This window comes from Anomalospiza imberbis, chromosome 2 (assembly GCF_031753505.1).
Source record: "Anomalospiza imberbis isolate Cuckoo-Finch-1a 21T00152 chromosome 2, ASM3175350v1, whole genome shotgun sequence".
Taxonomy (NCBI): Eukaryota; Metazoa; Chordata; class Aves; order Passeriformes; family Viduidae; genus Anomalospiza; species Anomalospiza imberbis.
In genome coordinates this window covers 36,603,311-36,624,458 of record NC_089682.1, presented here as the reverse complement: position 1 = coordinate 36,624,458, position 21,148 = coordinate 36,603,311, and the positions used below count along the sequence as shown (strand labels likewise).

General features: G+C 35.8%; 1 protein-coding gene across 4 annotated transcripts in view; it reads left to right on the top strand.

The window, feature by feature from the left end:
- Positions 1–21,148, top strand: part of CADM2 (cell adhesion molecule 2) — a 571,727-nt gene that overhangs the window by 364,901 nt on the left and 185,678 nt on the right. For 2 of the 4 annotated variants that reach the window (XM_068180588.1, XM_068180586.1), the window contains exon 2: positions 11,317–11,343. The exons of 1 other annotated variant lie outside the window; for it this stretch is intronic. In XM_068180588.1, the coding sequence (XP_068036689.1) occupies positions 11,317–11,343 (27 nt within the window). Of the gene's footprint in view, positions 1–3,402; positions 3,504–11,316; positions 11,344–21,148 lie in introns of those variants that run through there. One more of the 4 variants, XM_068180587.1, reaches the window with a different exon arrangement.

The following is a 21,148-nucleotide window of genomic DNA, read 5'->3' as shown; positions in this document are numbered from 1 at the left end:
ATAGTGTCTTGTTTATTTGCCTTGCAGACTAGTTTGGCATCTAGGGGAGTGAGAGAGATGGGAGGGGGGTGTGTGTGTGTATCCTTTTTTGGGATTTTTTTGTTTTTCAATAGGATTTCAGACTGCATTGCTGAGGAATACCTTGAAAAATTATTTGCTTGGCACACGTCCTTTCAGCACATTATAAAATCAACATAGGGGGTCAAAGTGACTGTCAAGACTCAAATGCAGCTGCTATACAATTCAGAAATGTACAGAGTTCACAATTTTTTTTTTTTACCATAACACATTGTAGGAGTAGTAGGAATAGTTTAGTTCCTAAGTCTTAATTAAGAGGATTAACTGAAGAATCACATAATTTTCTGTAAATAATCACTCTGACTATGCTTAGTCTTTAATTTTCTAAAATGATATTTTTTTCTGATATTTTTTTCTGATATTATTCAAAGGTTTCTCAAAAGTATTTAATCTTGTCATCTTTCCACATTATCATTTTTCATTTTCAATTGACTGTATACATTTCTTTTTTACCTCCCTGTGTTTTAATTATTTCTGTTGGCTTTGAAGAACTGTGTTTATTCTTTTGGTCATCTATAAATTTCAACTTAGCTTAGCATATTAACTCGCCACCTGTCCTAGACTCAGTTTTTAAAGATCCTCTGCTACATACAAACCAAAATCCTTCAGTCTTTTCTTTTTCATTCCACCAAAACAGCAAAACTTGCAGAATGTTGTTTTTCTCCCTTCATTTATTTCTAGCAGTCACTTAGAAGCTCCTGTTTGGTGCTGCATCTACAGTGGTCCATGGACCATTGTTGATGTGTCTGTTTGCCACCTTCTGGTGCTGACTACACTGTCACTGTGAAGACACACCCTGCTAAGGGTCTTCTCTAGTAAGTCCTTATTTTCATGAGTCTCTGGCAAAACTGAGCTGTCCATGAGATGGATCTGCTCTGGTTTTGAGCTGTGGCCAATGTGTGCATCTGCTCTAAACATAGGTCAGTCCTTAAATGATTCTTACGTACAAAAATTTTCAGTACAGTGGCAACATAATGCAAGGAGGAATAGAAATGTGTTTAATGCTCATAGCAAATCAAAATGGGCCTCTTTTCTATATTAAAATAAATTGAAATAAAAAATATTAAAGTAATAAAATATTTGGAACAATTATAGGTTTTTTTGGAAACTTTCATTTCAAATCTCTGTAAACAATGTTTGAAATTATGAATTGATACTGTTTTGTTTGGGTTTTTTTTCTCTCTGAAATACATAGTGGCTGTTTTATGAGTTTTCATATTCTGAACTGCCAGGTATATGCTTGTAGATTCTGGTATTCATTCCTCCATCTCATTGTAATTATTGGCTTGTGCTCCTTTATATAAAAAAGTGTGGGGGTGGGCATGAAATCTTAAGTCTGGAATTGTGAATTTCTCTGATTTGTGAGTTTTCAGCTGTATTTTTAATAACTGTGAGAAAATTGTAGAATAGCTGACCAACTCTATTAGTTAGTATATTCAGCACACATATACATTTAAAACTTTAGGATAGGATTAGAACTATATACAGGAAATGAAATAGTGTTGGTTTTGTTTTTTGTTTTTTATTATGAGTGGTTGATTACTAAGTCAGGTGAAATTTCAGCTCTGCAATGTAAAATCATGTCAGGTCAAAAAGATCAATAGTAAGGATTAAATTTATCTCTGGACTGTGAATTCCAATGAAAATAATTCCTCATTTACATGTCTCTCCCAGTCTACAAAAATCCTGCTTAGTAAGTCTTACCAAGGAGGCATCAAATTTGATATTGGCTAACAAAATGGTGTGGTGTTATGATTCCTCTGTTTCCAGTATTGGAGTCCTTTATTGTAAAGCCACATATAAAGAAAAAAATGGTAGTTATCCTTATTTTTTGCATGATTATGAGTAGCAGATGATAAATTGCAATTAAATATTTTATCTTTGGGTATAGCATGCAGTGTTAAGGTTTTTGGGATTTTTTTTTTTTTTTTTGCAGTTTACCTGTGTTTCTTGAACTGTTAGGAAAAAGTAGAAAAAAACAACATAAAATCACATTAAAAATGCAAGAGTTTTGGTTTTTCTTTCTTTCTTTTTTTTTTTGTTTGTTTTTTTTTAATGTTACTTCACTAATAGCATTATGATAGAGTTGAAAGATTCACCTTATGTTCCCTATTATCCAAACTGGGATATAAACTATAAATAAATCATATAGAATTCCATGTCTTTTCCTACCATGTTTATGAATTTAAATTACAAAGTGTGTATTTGAAACAGAGTTATTTGACTGTGGTTAGTACTATTTTGGGGTAACAGGTTATTTTTTTGTATTTAGAGGTCTTAAAAGATACAGTATCTGGTTTACTAATGGATCTGATTCCAGTTCTTCAGTTACAGAAATACTTAGATTTAGGTCATAGAACCTAAGAAAATCCAGTTGTTTGAGATCTGCACTAAGTTTATTATGGTATTTTTTTTCATCAATCTTGTCAGTTATCTAACAAGTCTTGACAAGTCTAAATGGATAATATTTGGAGAATAAAAAAAGAAATCTAATTTTTCTGTTTAAGGTTTTAATTGTCTGCCCTTTAAGACGTGTGCTTGCTCCCACATGCTTCAAGCATTATCCCAGTGGTCCTTAGTACATAGATTAACCTTATTATGGAAGTGTTTCATACTGATTATCTATATGGTTGTGTTGTAACACTTCTTATACAGAGATACCAAAGTCTATAATTTAAAATCAATAAATAGATAAGGAAAGTAACAGTGCAAAAACCACCAGCTTCCTTTTGATAAACATCTAAGAGCTTGCAGTAGATGATTCAGTTGTAAGCAGAGGTAATATAAGGAGAACCCCAGCTGTTTGTCTGCCTGCACTGCTACTCTCTCTGGATGATACAGGGCTATTTTGTGCATTTTTGTTGTTTTTTGTGGGTTTTTTGTTTGTTTGCTTTTTGTTTTTTTTATAGGTTTGGGTTTTTGTGGGGTTTTGTTTTGTTTGGTTGGTTTTGGGTTTTTTTGTTTTGTTTGTGTTTTGTTTGTTTGTGTTTTGTTTGTTTGTGTTTGTTTGTTTCATGCAGGTTGCATAGGAGCTTATTTTCAAATACAAGAACTTTAAACTTTTGTGGGTTATCAGACCTGTGGACTGTGACCAGAAAGGAAAGTATATGAGCATAATAGACCCAGGAAATTTCTATTTGTGATAATGTAGGATAGCATAGACTTCATCAAAAACTAAACCTACGTGAGACATGAATGTCACAAGCTGCTCTTGGATTGGCTGAAATGGACAAGGCATTACTTGAGGTGTTTTGTATGTACTGATCTGCAGATGTGAAAAGAGACAAAAGCTCACTGCTTACAGCTGCTTGTGCCCAGTCACCGTTACCTGATGGCAGACAAATACTTTGCTAAGTGTTTCCAGGAATCTTTTCCTTTCTCTTTATTCTGGAAACCTGACGAAAACACAGAAGCTGGGCATGTTTGTGTGTATGCGCATTCTGTATGACTAGCAATTTTGAGAGCTTTTTTGAGGGGATGGATGAATGAAAAGTAAAGCTTTTCAAATATTTGTTTTAAGTTTTGAAATAACTGTGAAAGAGATCTGAGAGCAGAACTGAGGACTTGTACCTCTGCTTGACACAACCCTACTTACACCCTATCGCAGTGCTTAATTCTACTACTCCAGAGTTGTCTTTATGCATACTTCTTAAAACATGCTGTTACCTTGGTAAAATGAAACATAAAAATTGTATTTACTCTTCTTCATGAGCTAAATTATTGATTTGCAAGTGAAATTTCTCTGATGTTTTATGTAAACCCAGCTTATGATAAAATTGCTTAGTAGCAACTTGCATTGCTTGTAGAAGTTACATGTCCAGCTCTATTAAAACTTGCATAAAGTTGGCATTTTGGGACAGGCAAATAGTCTTATCTCAATATTGTTAAGAGGACCCTTTAGTGCATAATTATATTCATCTTCTATTTTCACTATCCTGTAATATACTGTGTTATGTGTTTCCAGCTGCTAATGTGAATCAGCTACAGCTGGAATCCTGAACTCTAGTGATATTTAGATTATAAGATGCTTCTGCTGATCTCCATCATGCCAGTCATAATGAGTATTGAGAACAAAATTACTATATTTATACCCTACTTTTCAGAAAGAAAATAGAGCTGTGTGTTTTTCAATATTTTGTGATTAGTATTGCATAATAAATGCTGTTGCATGTGATAATCTAGTTATAGTTTTAAAACCGAGGAAGGCAATAAAGTGCAACTTGGAAAATTTTTCTTGAGAAAGTTTAGATTATTTTTAAGCATACAACAAGAATAATAAATCTTTGGGTTTGCAAAGAGTTACATTAAAGAAGTATGCATGCTGTAATTTGAACTCCTGGAAAGTATAAGATGTGTGAAGGAATTGCACCAGTCTCCTACATATAATGGTTAACTTATATAATGGAAGTACAATTTACTGTTGAGGGGAACAACTGTGCACAGAAAAGAAGTGATCTGGAGAGCTTTTCAAGTCCCCATCACCAACGGTTTTAACACTACATTAGGCAATCTGTTAGGAGAGGTCCAAAGATAACTCATGAGGCTTCAAACCCACAGGATGCAGTGGCTGACATCCTCAGAATCCTTCCAATTTGCATTTCTGTCCCTTTTTCAGCTGTATCTTCAAGACTATTTTATGTTTCTGAGGGAAACTACCTGATGTCATTTTGGGAACTTGTGTTGTAGATACAATGATGCAGAGATAGAACACAGTATAAATAGAATAAAAGAAGGTCACGTGTTGAAATTCCATTTAGTTACATATGCATGACTGCACAGTTTTTTAATGGTTAAATACATAAAGAGAGGAAGGCTTATCTAGGAATATATGCATTCTGGTTAAATCTGCAAGTGCTGCCATCTGATATTTTAGGAATCTCCATGAGAAGAGTGTGGAGAACTTATGCATACAAATTATATTCACTATAAAATGCAAAGGCATAGCAATAAAGGGAATCAAGGGAAAGATCAGAAAATCAGAAGCAAACAAATTTGGATCCCATGTTTTTGTGTCATCTGTTGGCCACTCTTCAAGTCTAAGCAGCAATGTCTTCCTGAGTTCAGGACACTTTAATTCCCACCATGAATTTCAAGTGATGGTGGTGGTTTGTTTCTCCTTCAGTGGCTTTTGGAAAATGCTGGTTTTGAAAAGGAGGGTGGGAAGGATTCTGCATTGCAGCACATGTGGGTAGCTTTGAGTGGGTCTTTAGTCTGTGATAGCCTAATAATTTGCATTATTTTCTGGAGGAAATGATCCTGCTAAGGCCTTCTGTCACACCGAGGAGCTTTTCCAGTCAGAGATTGAGAGCTGGCATTTAGGTGACCTAAATGATCAGTGAAAATCTGTCCATTTATCCAAATGGAAAAAAATGCAGTTGTTGTCATCATCATCATCCTAAAATTAAACAGAAAATTCTAAATGTAGGCTGTGTAAAAATAAGTAGGTGTTTTTTTGTTTTTGTTTTTTTTAACTGGTAATTTGAATTACATGTTGGATGTGTTGGGGAGCAGGGCTGTGTGGTTGTTGCAGTTTGTTTCCTCCTACCTTGTGGGGTGGGGGATGTTTATGCTGCTTATCTGTTTTTCATGATCATAAAAGATTTTAAGGCTAGAGTAAAAATACAGATGAATAAATGCATTCATGAGACTGGTGATTTGTTAATTTTTTGTTGATTATAAGAGGACCTCCAGAATTGCTGGAACTGTAGGTTACTGAATATGGGAGAAAATCAATGCAATGTACTTCATGAATGTGACTTTTTCTTGTTTGTTTTGTTTTTTTTTTCCTTGAATAGAGTATTTAGTCATTAAAAAATTTAAATATTTTACTGTTTGTTCCTCTGAGATCTTAGTGCATCCAGTAGGTGAAATGAGAACAAGAATGACCTCAAAACTTTCACTTTCCTTTTTCTTTCCCCTTATTTTTTGAAATAAAATGTTAGGTTAGCTGGATATCTGGGGGAAATGCTTTTTCCCTTTTTTTATTTTATTGAGCTATTGAAGTAATTGGACGGATGTGGTTTTCTCCAAAGACAAAAGACAAAACTCCAAATCGAATAATAAATCACATATAAGAGAAAAATAAAATAAAAGCTATATCAAATCTGTCTAAAAGTGTCTACAAAATTGAACAGTGTAGAGCGGCTGAGTGTGGAGAAAATATTGAACAACTTGTAGCCACCATTTATCAAAGAATGTAATTTAACAATTGTTGGCATACAAAAAGCAAGAAGTCAGAAAGATGTATCACAGAAAATAAAGCAGAATATATTATCGATATTTGAGAGCAAGGGTATATTAGGGTTTTTGAAATTTGAATCTAGGTTTTTACATTCAGGCAATGATTTATTAAAAGATCGTTCCAACAACACAGCTACGGCAGGATTACTTTTCTGATTTAAAAATGCCCTAAAAACATTACCTCTGTGAAATATAGCTGTACCTGGCAGTTTTCCTCCCCTTTCCAGATCTCTCATAGTGGGATTCCCCTGAGATCACTGACCTTGGGTTCTTGCTGTTCTGTGATGCCCTCACTCACAAACCTTTCCCTGGTGGCCAACCCTTTTGTTTTACATATGCTGTAATCACAAGAGCCTTCAAAAAATACAATACTGTTTAACCTTGCTAGAGAAAATAGAGGAGATTTATTTCTCAGCCTTACCTAGAAATCTAGTAGCTCTGTCATGCCTTTCAACCTGACTTCTGAAAATATGGTCTTTCTTCCTGCTGTAGTGGTTTTGGTTTGCTAGTTTGAGATTTCCCAACCAATGCACCAATTAATGTGGTGGGTTCAGTGCTGGCTAAATGCCAGTGCACCCACTAGAATATATTTATTAATTTCTTGCCATGAGATGGGATTAAGAAGAAGGCAAAGCAGGCTCAAAATTTTAAAAGGATATAAGGAAAAGTTTATTAACAGTACCTAAAAGAAAGAATAATAAGAATCAGAATAAAACCTTTAGAATACTTCTTCCACCACTGACCTTTTTTTTTTCCCACTAACAGTGTACAGAAACAATTCAGTCAGTTTATCACTTCTAGAATAATCTTCTTTCAGTTTACTTAGGGAGAGGAGTCCCTCTTGTCAATTTATGGAGACTTCTCCACAAGAAATCAGTTCTCTCACCGTTTCAATTTCCACAAATAACAGCTGCCTGGGTAGCTGCAATAGTGAAGTCCCTGCCATCTTTCCCAGTTTTCTCACAGCTGTGTTTATGGGCCATGTCAAGTTATGGGGTACTGTTTTAAAGATGAGGTGTTCAAGAGCAAAGGTTCTCTTTAGTTATCTCTGAGATCATCTTCATCCCTGGGAACAGAGATGATCTTCTTCTCTCCCTGGGGGCAAAAGGGTCTCCATCATTCTTCTCTCCTTCTCTGTTCAAACTTCTCATGAGATCACAGCTACTTCAGCATCTGATTACTTTAGCATGGAGGCTTTTGCTCATATCTACAATTGGAACACTTCATCTCCCCATACTTTCAACGAGTTACAGGGAAAAAGAATCTGATGTATCAGTTCTTCTCCATAGCTTTTCTAGAGGATTTCAGCCCCAAAATCAAGGCATCTCCTCGTCCCTCCTATCTGGGACTTGACTCTTTCTTCACTGACCTTGGTATCTTCATGTTGCTCCTCTACGTGTTCTCACTCTGTCCTCTTCTCTCAACAGAGGGAGGATTGAAGATCTGCAAATCTTATCTGTGCACTGAAAGAGTTAATATCTTGCCTGGTGCCTGCAGACTGTTAAGTGACCTGGCTGAGATGGGGACTGGGCCAGCCTTGTTACCTGCTCTCAGGCTGAAAGGAAAAGAGGGCTTCCTCAGATTTCTCGTCTTCAACATGTGTATTCATAGAAGCGTGTCCAGCTTTCTCAGTGGTTTAACAGATTGACAATTCTCAAAGCTAATTACTGATTGAATTTTGTCAGACATGGAGGAAACTGCGAGCAGCTTCTCTTAGAAAGTCACTTCCGTGAATGGCTCCAGTGCAAAACCAGCACGCCTACTTTGTCTTTCTTTCTTCTCTGGTCTTTAAAATTTTTCATTAAGTTCCAAAAAGGTGACTGTTCACGCTTTTCTGTAGTATACCTTCCTTTCCAGAATAATTTTCCTAAGACAAGACAGGGTTGCTAAAGAAAAATGCCCTTACAAATGTTCTTTTTTTTACAGATATCCCTGAACATAGGGAAATAACAGAAGTCATTCCTTTTTATCCATTTATTGTTTGGCTTCTTAATTTAGACAAAGAAAGTATGGCAGCTATAAACAGCAAATTCCAGATTTTTAGGTTATGTTGTGCCCAAAAATTATTACTGGCCAGTCCTAAACCATTTTATTTGTATTACAGAAGTCTCAAATCAGTGTCCTTATATAGTAGTATATACATATACTACTTTGAGGTGAGATAGACTCACTGCCTTGAAGAGTTTCTTTCTTTTGTCAGCAAGCAAGGAAGTCTAGGTGGTAAAAAAGACAATGTGTTATGTGAAATGTGGCTAAATCAACTGACTTGCTGAAGATTTAAAGCAAAAGTGGATTCTTTGACTGTAATGTTGTTTGTTGAAACCTACAGTCTTTATCACTGACATGGGGCATAAAAAGTTGAGTTTTCCCATATCTGATGATTCAACTAAAATCTCAGCTTCCCTCTGCTAAATTTCAGTCTTGATGATGCTCATTCAAAACGTTTGTCTATGCTTGTCTTCTATGGCTTTACATGTAATAATAAGAGGTGGGTAAAATTTTTCAAACATAATATATGGGTCGAGAATTGTCTTCATTTTACAGAGTGACAAGGTGAGTAAAGAGGCAAGAAAGGAAAATTCTTTCAGCTTTAAAAAAAGAAAAACTTACCTCAATGATAGCAATGAAAGGGAATTCTCCTTCATGCTAAGTATCAGAAAGATGGAAACAGCTGCAGCTAGTTGCCTTCTGTAGGCAGAATTATATTTTGTAAGACCATTTTCTAAGCTAATTTGGCTGTTGTGCAGTTTGAACTTTATGAATTGACTTGTAATTGGACCATGCTGTCAATGGGAAAATTTACAAGTATTGAACATGACATTTTTAAGAAGGTTACTGTCATCTAGTCCTCTATTAGTGGGTTTGCAGAGAGTTATAATTGGCCTAACAAGCCTAGTAACCTGTCCTACTTCCAATTATAATGTACAATCTCATTTAATACTTTTCTTTATTTACTGATAGGTAATAATTCTCTGTCTAGTGCACATGCTTCAAAATAAAACTGTCTCATCATGGAATGTGTGGGTTCTTTTAATATATATGCATATATGTTTCCATACAAAAAAATTATATCACTTACATATGCATATAACTATGTATATGTATATTCTGAAGGGTTCAAGTATGCATATTTTTTTAATATATGTATTTATATATAGACACAAACTTTTTTTAAATTCTGTTTAATTAAGTACAAAGTCTCCTGTTGCTTTTAAATTTCTGGTGGGGACAGGGAGATAGTGTTTTCTCCAGACCTTTGTTAAGTTTATTTGATTATTATGGCTAGAAGTGATAATATATTAATGTAGATGTAATTCTCAGGACTGAAAAAAAAAAACAAAAAAACAGGGGAAGCATAATAAACTGAACAGGTTGATGAACTCGGTGTATTCATTATCAACTTAGATTTGCATGAAGGAGAAACTGTTCACTTCTTATAAAATTAGAATGGCGTCATTAATTTTGTTTACTACACAAGCAATTTTTAGCGCATGTAAGATTTACGGGCAGTTTGCAGGTGAATACGCTTGTTAAACAGCCCTATGGAAAGAGCTCTGCAGAAGAATCTGCACTCATTGTAGCTCCCCAAAGCAGAATTTTTTGTGTTGTTTTCACTGCAAGGAGAATGTTGACAAGTCACAATGGTGAAACTGGAAGTAAAGGAGGGAAGAGTGAAAAAAATTAAAAAAAAAAAAAAAGGCAGCTGGGTAACTGATATTTTGATGCATTCATAAAGTTAAAGGTTTCAGGTTTTCAACAATTTCTTCATATATGGCAACTTGGTCTTTACTGCTATGCACTCCTTGCTTATTTTAGTAAAGACTGCCTGGTGAGACACCAGACCAGAAAAGAAAAGAAACAAATCAAGCAAACCAACCTTTTAGATATGAACGAGAGAAGCAAAGCCACCAGAAAAGGGTTTGGTCTTTCTCCTTTTCTTTCATGTCTTTTGGTCTCAAGCCTAGCTCCTTTTGAATTGTTAATGTAGTTCTGCCCTACAAGAAGGGCCAGCAGAAGAGGAATTACATATTTTGTTTTTTTATTTTTTTCATGAAGATGCTCTTGAATGAATGCCTTCTCACTGTGTGCTTCAGAATTTAGAGAGGTTTGGATGGAATCTTTTTGAGTAATTTAATTAATTCCATTAACAGAGCAATTCCATTCTAACTTTGGCTTCTGAGTAATATTTTATTTCAACTATATTATCCTTGAGCCTCAGAAAACAGAAAACAATGGTTCTGTTTATTTTGGTGATAGTGTGTTTTTTAGTGAAACATTTTATACTACAGTGTTTGCTTTCCTTACCCTGTTGGGCATGAAAAACTACCAGCATGAAGCTACGTGGATACAGGATACTCAAGGAAGGCTGTAGTATCTGTCCCTGTTTCTGTGAGTTTGAACATTGGTCACTGTTGGGTACATTATCATCTGTTCCTTTTGGTTTGCATGCTCCATAAGGGCGCAAGAACAATCTGAAGTTACAGGTTTCAGTGAAGAAAAATAGCGATCGTAGAGTAGATTATAAATCATTGGGGTATCTGCAGATTAACTGATGCTTATTTGCATCAGCTTCACAGAAAAATGATGTTTCAAGAAATAAAAGCAAGGGGATGACATAAGATTTAGGTTCTTCTGAATGTCCTTTTGGCAAGGCAAATTGTGCTTTAAGTTTTAGAATTCACTAATGTGTGTGAATGTGTTCTCACCTACATGTGACTAATGATCCGTGATTTTTCTGCAATACTCACTTTGCTTTTTTGAGTGTGTATTCTGGTGTATTTTCCAACTTCTCAATGCAGGGTTTCTGACAGAATTATAGATCTGAACTCTCTCACAGCACAGCAGTGTCTCTAATAAATAGGTCAAATAATCTTAGAAACGGTGTTTGTTAGCTTTGAATCAATAGTGATGAAGTTTCTCTGTGTTCTTGCTTGCTCAAACTTCTGTCTAATCTATCTTTGTTCTCTTCTTCTTGTGCAATCTTTTCCTTGCTTCCAGTGGCTGCTACAAAGAACAAAGCTAGAGGTGAGTTTCTGCCTGCACCCTTCAATTTGCATTGCATGGTTCTGCAGCCCACGCGTTACCTCCCAAGGTTGTTTCTGCTTCTCCAAACAAAGAAAAATATCTTTAGGTCCTATGGTATGATAGATTAGTTCTTTACAATTTTTTAATTATGCCTAAATGCATTCTTTATCAATCAGCACTGCTCATGCTGTATTTTGTTAATTGCTTTAATTTGGGAAGTTTTCAGGAAAAAGACAAAACTAAGTGCTTTGTAGTTAGATTTCTGACTTGCATTATAGTAATGTAGGGATATTGATGGCACTTTAATCGAAATGAAGATATTGCATAAAAATGCTCATAAATATGTAAATGTAATTTATATTTTTTATCTCTAGTCATAGTCATAAATATCTGAACAGAGAACAATGACCTCCTAAGTGTCTCCTAAGCATTTCCTGTCTATTCACACTAGTATAAGTGATCATCACTGTTCCTGATAGCATACCAATATATAGAAAGGCATACTATGATATCTGCAGAGATTTATGGCTTCAGAGCAGCGAGGTGATTGCCACAAATCAGTGTGACAAAGAAGTAAACCTTTCAGAACTAATCATGTAAGGTCACCAGTGCTGTAAACCATTTCCTGAATTTCAACGAAGCAGTGATGTAGCAAATGTAACCTGAGGGGGTGTATTTTGACTTAGAGATACACATAAATCGATGCATACGTGCTTATATATACAGATGCATGTGCATTTAAATGTATCAACATATATTTGCATAGAAAATAATGAAAATATGTATTTTACTATCATTTTTATGTCATTTCTGGTAGATAAGATTGAGTTTTCTGATAATTAAACATCAGATTTTTAACACAAAAATCTCCGCTAGTTTACATATATTTTGAAAGTTAAGTTTCACAATGTTTGCAAAGTTCAAATCCATACATGCCTTAGCTTGAGGTTGTAGAACAACAATAATAATCAAAGAAAACACAGCCAGTTGAGAGTGTTTATGCATTAGAATAATTAAACCAATAATTAAAATACAGCTCAGATTTTATTTTTTTTTTTAAACCTTGCATGGCTTCTTGTAAGGATCTTTTTCTCAGAAACTTTGCATGCATTGGGTGTCATGAATGAGGGGAGTGAACAGAGTCAGATTAATCTATTTGCCTATGCATGCTTTGAAATTTGCTTTACTCCTTTCTGTACTGTTATGTATTCAGCTGCGGTGCTGTGTAACAGCGGTCAAGACTTTGATACCTTCAAAATTAACGAAAAAAGCCCAAACCAAAGCAACATCCACAGAAGCGACTTTTCAACACAAATAAACACAATCTCATCAGTATTCAGTGATTAGCTGATACTCCCATATATTGCCATTCAAACAGAAACTGCCCTGGAGGCACAGGAATTGTAGGATGAGTCAGAATTACTCAAGGGTACCACTCATCTGTGTGCCTTAGCACACCCTTATTTCAGAAGTGCACATGCATATTGAATGCACAGCTGAAACTATATACTGAAAGAAGTTTAACACTGTGATCTGCCCTTATCTTTGGAGATCTCTTGCTCAGCTGCACAGTGCCTTCAAGAAGTCCTCAGCTTTTCCTTTGGAGCTGAACAGCCCTGTGGTGAAAGCACCCAATATCCACAAGAAATTCAGTCCTGCAATAGTCCTGTCTTTTACCAAAAGCATAGGACCTATTTTATAATCTCCTGTGGTGGAAGACATGAAGTAGATGATGCCTTACTGCTTTTCTCATTAGTCTGTCTAAGCAGTAGAGAAAGGTCCGTTCCTCCTTTTCAAGTCTTAACACTTAACTGGCAAACAGGTCTCTAATACGGCACTGGAAACATCAATTCACAACTGAGAGAATTCTCAGGAGGAGTTTCTCTTTAGGCACTTATAATATGAAATCCAGCAGTCCTTTATGTCCTTGCTCTTATGTATGGGTCTTCATCTTTCCTTTCTGAAAGTCTGGAATTTGTGCTGCCATTTTCAGCAAGGCACGGTTGACCTCATGCCTACCCTAAGATCTGAGAGTTCTAGAGCACATTATTAAATGATATTCTGTGGGATCACATGTCTTTAGTTTGTGCATTGTTAGCATGGGAAAACTCCTGCTGGTCTCCACTTCCTTCCCCCTCCTTGTGGGATTGTCTGTAAGCTGAACAACAGACCCTTTGCTCTCAAGCATTGCATTCAATGCTATTTCCTGAAGTATTTTCTCAGTCTTTGTCAAAGACTGCTTGTATTAGGTGCTGTAAAGCAGCTGTTGAACTCTCTACTTTAGCCTTGCTTTGAGGCACTTAGAATCAATTTAGGTTGAAAGGTCATCTGGTCCGCAGGTCATTTGGACTGAGCTACTGTGTAAGTAGAACCCACTTAAATCTGTTTCCTCACAGCCATCCAGTCAAACTGAAGTATCTCAAGGATTTCACAGCTCCAGGATAGATTTACACTATGATTGCTTGATTTTACCGTGGTTTTATTTCTTAGACTTTTGATGACCTAGAAGAAGCTACATGAAGCTTTTTTGTGGTCTCCAGAGTAGATAAATACTTGGATTTTGGACACGACAGGTCTTCCTTTCGACTCCTGGGCAGATGCTGCCACAGGATGCTTATGGGCAGAATACTTTGGACATTTCCAAGAAGTCTAGTTCAGAAGGGTTTGAAAGGGTTGGGGGGAGAGCAAAATGAAACATGAAAATGGTCATTTATCACACAATTTGATGAAGCAGAAACTGAAGATGCCACCTGAAAATCTCAGACTATCAGAGGTTTTTTCAGTGCATGAATATTTTAAGGACCATTTCTTAATGCACCACATAAGATTTGTTTAACTTGATCTCTATAAATGAACATTTCCTCTAGCAGAGCACCTGTTTGAAGACTGCTTGACCTCTTAAGTGGTGTTATTGTGACAGTTTTGGGTCACTATTGTTGTAGATATCTTCTGGCAGCAGTTAACAATGGCTTCCCGCCTGGATGGTCTTACCAGATCTGCTAATGTGTCAATTTTCAGCCAGCAAGTAGAAGAGAGGGCCAAGTGTCTTCATTCAAATGTAATTCAATGAGGAATGGAGTTCTGTACTCGTCATTTTCACTTCTTTGATACACTCTGGGTCATCTGCTATTAAAATTTTTTTTTCCAGAGCTGTCAATTAGGCAATTGGTTTTTAACCCTTCAAAGAAGAAAACAGAGTTCCTGATAATTTTGATTGTGGGGATTGTTGTTTTTTTTGCTTGTTTGATGACACTTTTTGTTGTTGTTACTTTTTTTTTTTGGTTGGGAATACTGAGGATGACTATGGCAACTTCTTATAAGAAGAAAAATAATATAAAGGCCAACTTCTATTTCAAGAGGGGAAAGCAAGTCCTCCAGAATGATCTCTTATCTGCTTGTTTAGAAGTATAGCATTCCTTCCTCTTCCTAAGTCTCCTTATGGCCTACAGATTAGAAATGGTGACATTTCCAACAGGATTCCTAAGTCCCCAAGAAGAGACTTCCTGCAGAGGGGAAGATGTACTGCTTTAACTTTGCAGGATTCATACTATCCAATCTATATGAAAACCTGTTGTCTTGGTAGCTATTTCTGACATGCTTCTTTCTGCCATTTTAGCTGTGTATGAAGCTATATTTTTATTTTTTTTTTTCTCAGGGGAAATACCATTCATATCATAGTGCCACTGCTTCTCATAGCAAAGTACTGCTGTAGTACCCACACAATGCTATATTCTCTCTCCAAAACTGGCATAAAAGCTATACTTCTGATGGTTCTAGGGGATGTCCTGTTAATGGGAGATACTGTCAAGCTTTTTTTTTCTATTTTAGTATTATAGTTTTAAGTACTGTAAATGCCTTGAACTCTATCTCTCTTGCCTCACAAATTGGGTATAACAGGATTATTCTTTGTAGCCTGGTAGATATACAGGGAATTTCTGACTTGTGTCTTTTTCTTTACTTTTATTGCATCTGTATCCCAAAGAAATTGTCTTTATTTTTGAGAACCATGGAAAAAACATTTTTGTTCTTCAGTCATTTCTTCTACAAATGCAGAGGTATATTTTTTCTGGCTTACTTTTAAAAGAGGAGACTGATTCTCCTTCAGAAACATAAAATTAAATTTAGCTTTAACAATGCTACTTAAGGCTTACATCTCAGTCTGTAATATAAATCATCATAGCGGTTGATGCACTGTCTAAAAGCATCTTATCCAGCAGGCAAAGATCACTCTGGACTTTATTCACTTGATTTACTTTGTTTGTTCTCATTATGTCAATGAAATTGGTATCAGTTTATTTTAAGCTTAAGTCAGGACAGATCATGTGAAGAGTGTCGTGCCAACATAGTCTGTTATTGCCTGGATAGTTGTGCAATTACTCATGTTATCTTTTAGTTAAGAATCTTTTTTTTTTTTCTCAGGACTTCACCTGATCTTCATCATTGGTCATTTTCTACCCAGCCATCTCTTTGATTTTCTCACAGCATATGATCAAGTTTTTTGTGTATATTCTACATAAATACATTTGTAGATATATAGGTGAAGAATAGGTTTCATTCATACCAGAGTTTTGACTGAAAACCATACAAACATGTCAACACAATTGCAAGATATACAGGATCTAAACCTTCGAGTTTTAGTCCTCTCTTCAGTATATGTAATTAGCCAAGCATATTTCTCATTCAGAAAATTATCATAGAATTAGCTCAGTAACACAGCAGCTGTCCATATAAGGAGCAGTAGGAAATGAATGTACACAAAGGAGACCCAAACACTACTATTTGTCTTATTTGCGTTTTCTTCACAAAGTTGTCAGCTATTCAGTGACTGACATTAGTCAGGCATTAGCTTTGCTGTTGCTGTTTTTTTACTTTTTTTTTTTTTTCTGGTTGAGGAATAGCTAACTCAGGGCATCATCGGCAAAAATGACACTCTGTAACATATGATGGCAAAAGTTGCGAACAAGTGGAAGTGTATAGATGTTGAAAGTGTGAATCCAATATAGAGCCTGGGGAAACTCCATAAATCAGTAGTTTGGAAGAGCATTTATTTATGGTTATAAGCTTTCACGCCTGAGACATGTAGAAATAAAAACCTGTCATATTCCACCTTTACTACAAGGTCATTACAAAAAGCTTGCCAAGACTGTTGTAGTAGCATAGTAGGATCTGAAACCTGATTGAAATTTTTCAGATCTTCTACGGCTATTGAAGTAGAGGAGCTCTGCTTTGTAACATCTTATGATGTTTTTATTCAAAGTACAGTTTCAGCTTCTAAAGGAAGAATTTTCATATGTCACTTTAAGGTATTAAAAGCACCTTTAGTATTTGTAAGTGATTTTACTTTGGGAGAGAATAACAAAGCCAATGTGGCCTTAATAACCATTCCTTTACTGTCTCTTTGGTATTTCCTCCCCTGTAGTTTGGTCACTGCTTCCAGTTTATAAAGCCTGTGCTTTCCTGCAAGGATTAAATTCTGTCCACTGGTTAAATTTGTGAGGCTGAAACATATGGATTTCAGTTTTCCTCCATGATTTCTCATGGATGTTAAGGGTCAGAGTTTTCTTATATTCAGCATTTCTGATGAGGAAGAAAGTGGTGATGTAGAACCAAATTTCATGCTTGTCTGTGAAGACAGTCCACAGAGAAACAAAAAACCAGAAAAGTTTGGAAGTGAAAAAGTTTTGAAAAATACCATGTTAAGAGTGCAGGAGGACTGTGAAGGTTTAAATTTATAATTGTGTTGCGTCTTGTTGAATTTTTTTTAATATCCTCTTAAATGCAAAATTCACATTAGATCAAGACACTAGATTATCTCAAGGTTTAGTTTTCCATTAGATAATGTAAGACATTGTAATTATGTCTCAAAAAATCATGCAAATCTACTTAGGTATGTCACATAAGTGCCATTTGTCCTAGAAAATCTGGGAGAGAAATCAGTTGCCTGAGTTCTAGAGCATTTTTTAGAAAACTCCCAAAATACATTTCTGTCTTTTTTTTTTTTTTTTTTTTTTTTCTTCCTTATAAACTCCAGCTGTGATCCTCAGGGAGAAAAGCTGGAATTGTAATGATGATAATAGTTCTTAACAAAGTTGCTGACTGCTCTTTACTCTTTGTAATTGTACTTGGGAAATGCTTGGCCCTAACATCTGTAAGATCTTTCCTAACATCTGTAAGATCTTTCTAATATTGAGAGAGCTGACATTTCCACATGATGTTGTGTGTATGCAGTCAAAACACTCACCATTGTAGTTCCTGCCAGAATTATTTTGCCATTGAAGTTCCCAAGTCCTACTTCATAATAAGGAGACCAAAACAACATGAATCAGCTTTTCATTTTTTAGATGGAGCAGCTCTGGAAGCAGCAGTTTGATGAGCCTATGTGTCCTCTTTATGGCTTTTAATGCATTTTATTCTGTTTTCCAGAACAGATGCAAAAAACCCTGTATTAACAGTTGTGATCGTATAACACACTCATTAAAGCTGCAGGTTATTATGGAATAGAGCTGCTCTAACAGCACAGAAATAGCAAAGGAAGGTACAAAGCCCCCCTGAAATGAGATTCGTAGGGGCAGGCTATTGCTGTCGGCATGTCCTTTTTATTTGAGAGGCATCTGCACTGAGCCAATGTGTCAGTCATTTATTGACTAATTGGGGTTTTTTTAGCCAGTGCAGAAGAATTTTGGATGGAATAAGGACAATGTCTGTTTTCATGCTTGTGAAGTGCAACACAGCTGTGGGAGAGGGACTCTAGGGAGGGTGCTCCATTCTGAGGTGGACCTGGTTATCATTGACTAAAGCATTTTGTCAGCTCTTATTCCCCAACTTTCAGATAGGCTACTATTCCCTCCACAATGGTTAATACAAATTCTGATTGCCTTTTTTTTTTTTTTTCAATTTGTCTGTGTTCATTTGGGTGTTAAGCATGTGAGACTGTCAAAAGCAGTGTATTAAGAGAGCTTGCCATACTTGAATAGAACTCTGCTGGAAATGTGGTTGCTTTATTTGCTATTTGAATGGATGTGCTGCTGTAAATCTGGTCATGGTTTTGAACATTGAGCCCTTATGTGTCTCTGCAAAGAATTTCCAAAGGCGGCACACTGCATTTCAGACACATATTGCTGTGTACTGGCTCAGTTAAGTAATTTGTCAGATTCCAGTCAGAAAAAACACTTTGCTTCAGAGTCTAGACTGTTGATTTAGGCACAATCAAAAGGGATATAGTGAGTTCCCAAGATGCGTTCATCATATTTTCTAAGTCCTGTGGAATTGTTGGGCATGAGTGCCTACCTAATAACTGGCAGTTGGTTGGAGCTGCTGCTCTGAGGCAAGTTGTCAACTTCTTTGTCCTAAATATCTAAATTACTCAACTACTATTGAAATTCGGGAGGTTTTTTTCAAAATTTCCTATAGAGAAAAGGGAATTGATAATAATACTGAAATACAGGAGAAAAGATAACAGTTAAACAGATGCAAGTTAAACCCATGGTTACTGATTTTTATTTTCCTGAAGATAGAGATACTTTTAAAAATACAGGCTTTTCTTTCAGGCTCGGTTTTGTTCCAGTCTGCTTCTATAACAAAAGGAAGTGGAAAAAGTGCTTTAAGTATAAGGAATTTTTTTCCTCAAATGGTCTTTTGAAAACCAGAGAGCTTATAATGATTCTCCACATTAGGTCAGATCTCAAGATTTGTTTCTTAAATCTCTGTATGAGATAAGATCTTCAGAGAATTTTTTTTACTTTAGTGGTCAGTGAAACACACGGTGTTTAAATGGCTGAGGATTCACCATCACTGCTACCATTTGTGGTTTTATGTTAATTCTTTCGTGGTTTCTTGGATAATTATGAAGGCCTAAATCAGCTTAGACTTTTTCATGTGTGCTGTTATAGTTTCATAGGGATTTCTAGTTCTTTGTAAGTAAGCACTACGCTCAGCCTTCCTCTGGGATTCTTTCAAGGGCTAATAACTTCAAGGCCTTCCATCACCATCATCCTCCTCTTCCTCATTTTAATTATGGACAGCATATAATAGAAAGGTAGTGGAAAACACTTGAGCAGTGTACTTTGGAGGGATTTTTGTTCCTGTGGTGTTCATACACTACTATTTAAAAAAAATCTGCTGTGATTAGAGATGGTTGTGAAAAACGCCAATCACTTGTTTTAAAATTTTAAAAGTTTAATGGTATTAAAATAGTTATAAAAATAGTAATCAAAATTAGAGCAATAAGAATTTGGACAATCAGAGTTAGGACAATAAAGAACCATAAAAAACAAAGAATTATGAACTTTCAGATGCTTTCCTCTTGAAAGCGTGGCTCTCCAGCAAAGGATTAACCCTTAAAAGTAATAGCCTGTTGCATATTCATACATCTTATACATGATGCATAAATTCTTTTCAAACAAAGGGTGTTCTCTGGTTATCGTCAATTTCTTCCCCTTAATCCTTGTGGCTCTTAAAGAAGGAGAGGAGGTGGAAGGATGTTTGTCTTTTCTGATAAGGAGGCAGTAACTCTTAGGTGTCTTGTTGCTGTTATCTCTGTGTAAAGAATTTCTTGATTATCTCATCCCTTTCTTGAGATAGTTAAAAAAATATCTTACATTGCATAGCTTCTATTATAACATTATGCTATAACCTAAAACTATATCTACCACACTACTTAAATAGGATTAATACAGTACTACAAAATAACTTTCCAACATAACACATGTAGTATTCATTTAAATATTTGTGAACAGCCAATCATTCAATATGCATTTTTCACAATGGTCATGGGACAATTTATGCTGTTGACCACAAGATCTGATAAAGGAGAGAGAAATACTCAGTGTTTGTTTACCATGAATCTTAAATTGTTGATTCTGAATTAACATCCTCAATCACTACTCACTGGTTGCAGAACACCCAACTCCTTCTATTTTAAGCTGATAAAGTGAAGTTCATCTCTTATAAAAACTAGCTGGCAACATCACATTGTCTTTATGCGGCTTCTCAGCTCATGGAAAAGAACCAGAGCTCTGTTTGGAGTGTTGCAAATAATTGCAAATTTCAGAAGGAACCTCTGCCATTTATGTTTTGGAAGCTGTTGCTGGCTCCCAGGAAGCCAAACAGATGAATGAGTCTGTTCTTCACAGATTGCTGCAACTCAAAGTATGCCAGTACCAGCACTCCAGAAAAGAAAAAACCTCAGGTTTTCCTTTTTAGGATCCTGATTCTATGAATCTATGATTCTATGAAATCAGATCTGGAAGCTAAATAGATTAACTAATGGATTAATAACATGTAGTAATTAAAAAGAAACCCACAGAAAACATTGTAAATATTGAATCATTTCATTTATTGTTTCAGCATTCTATTCTGTTCATGGGCTCCCTAGAGACCTACTAGCTGAAAGTCATCATTCCAACTTAGTCTTCTAAGTTTAAAGAATATGATACAAATCTTTAAAATGTTGAAACTTAACAAAAATCATTCAAAGGGAGATGAGAAAGACAATTAAGGAGTTAGAAATAAAATTGAGTGTAGCTGTCAGGAGGGATGGAAGCACTGGAAAAAAGACCATGGAAAGGAATAGTGCAGCTGGCCTTTGCAGCAACCAGCAGTAGAGGTTCTTTCTAGGCTTTGCAGGTCCTCATGTGTCCTACTGAAGTCACTGCCAGTTTGCCAAAGTCTGGTTTAATGGGTGCAAGCAAAGATAAGATGATAAACTTCTGATTTATGTCAGTACCTGTGCACATAGAATGCATCCAACTGGTTTCCCACAGACTCACTCTTCTTTTGTTAACTGGTACTGAGAATACTCAGTTCT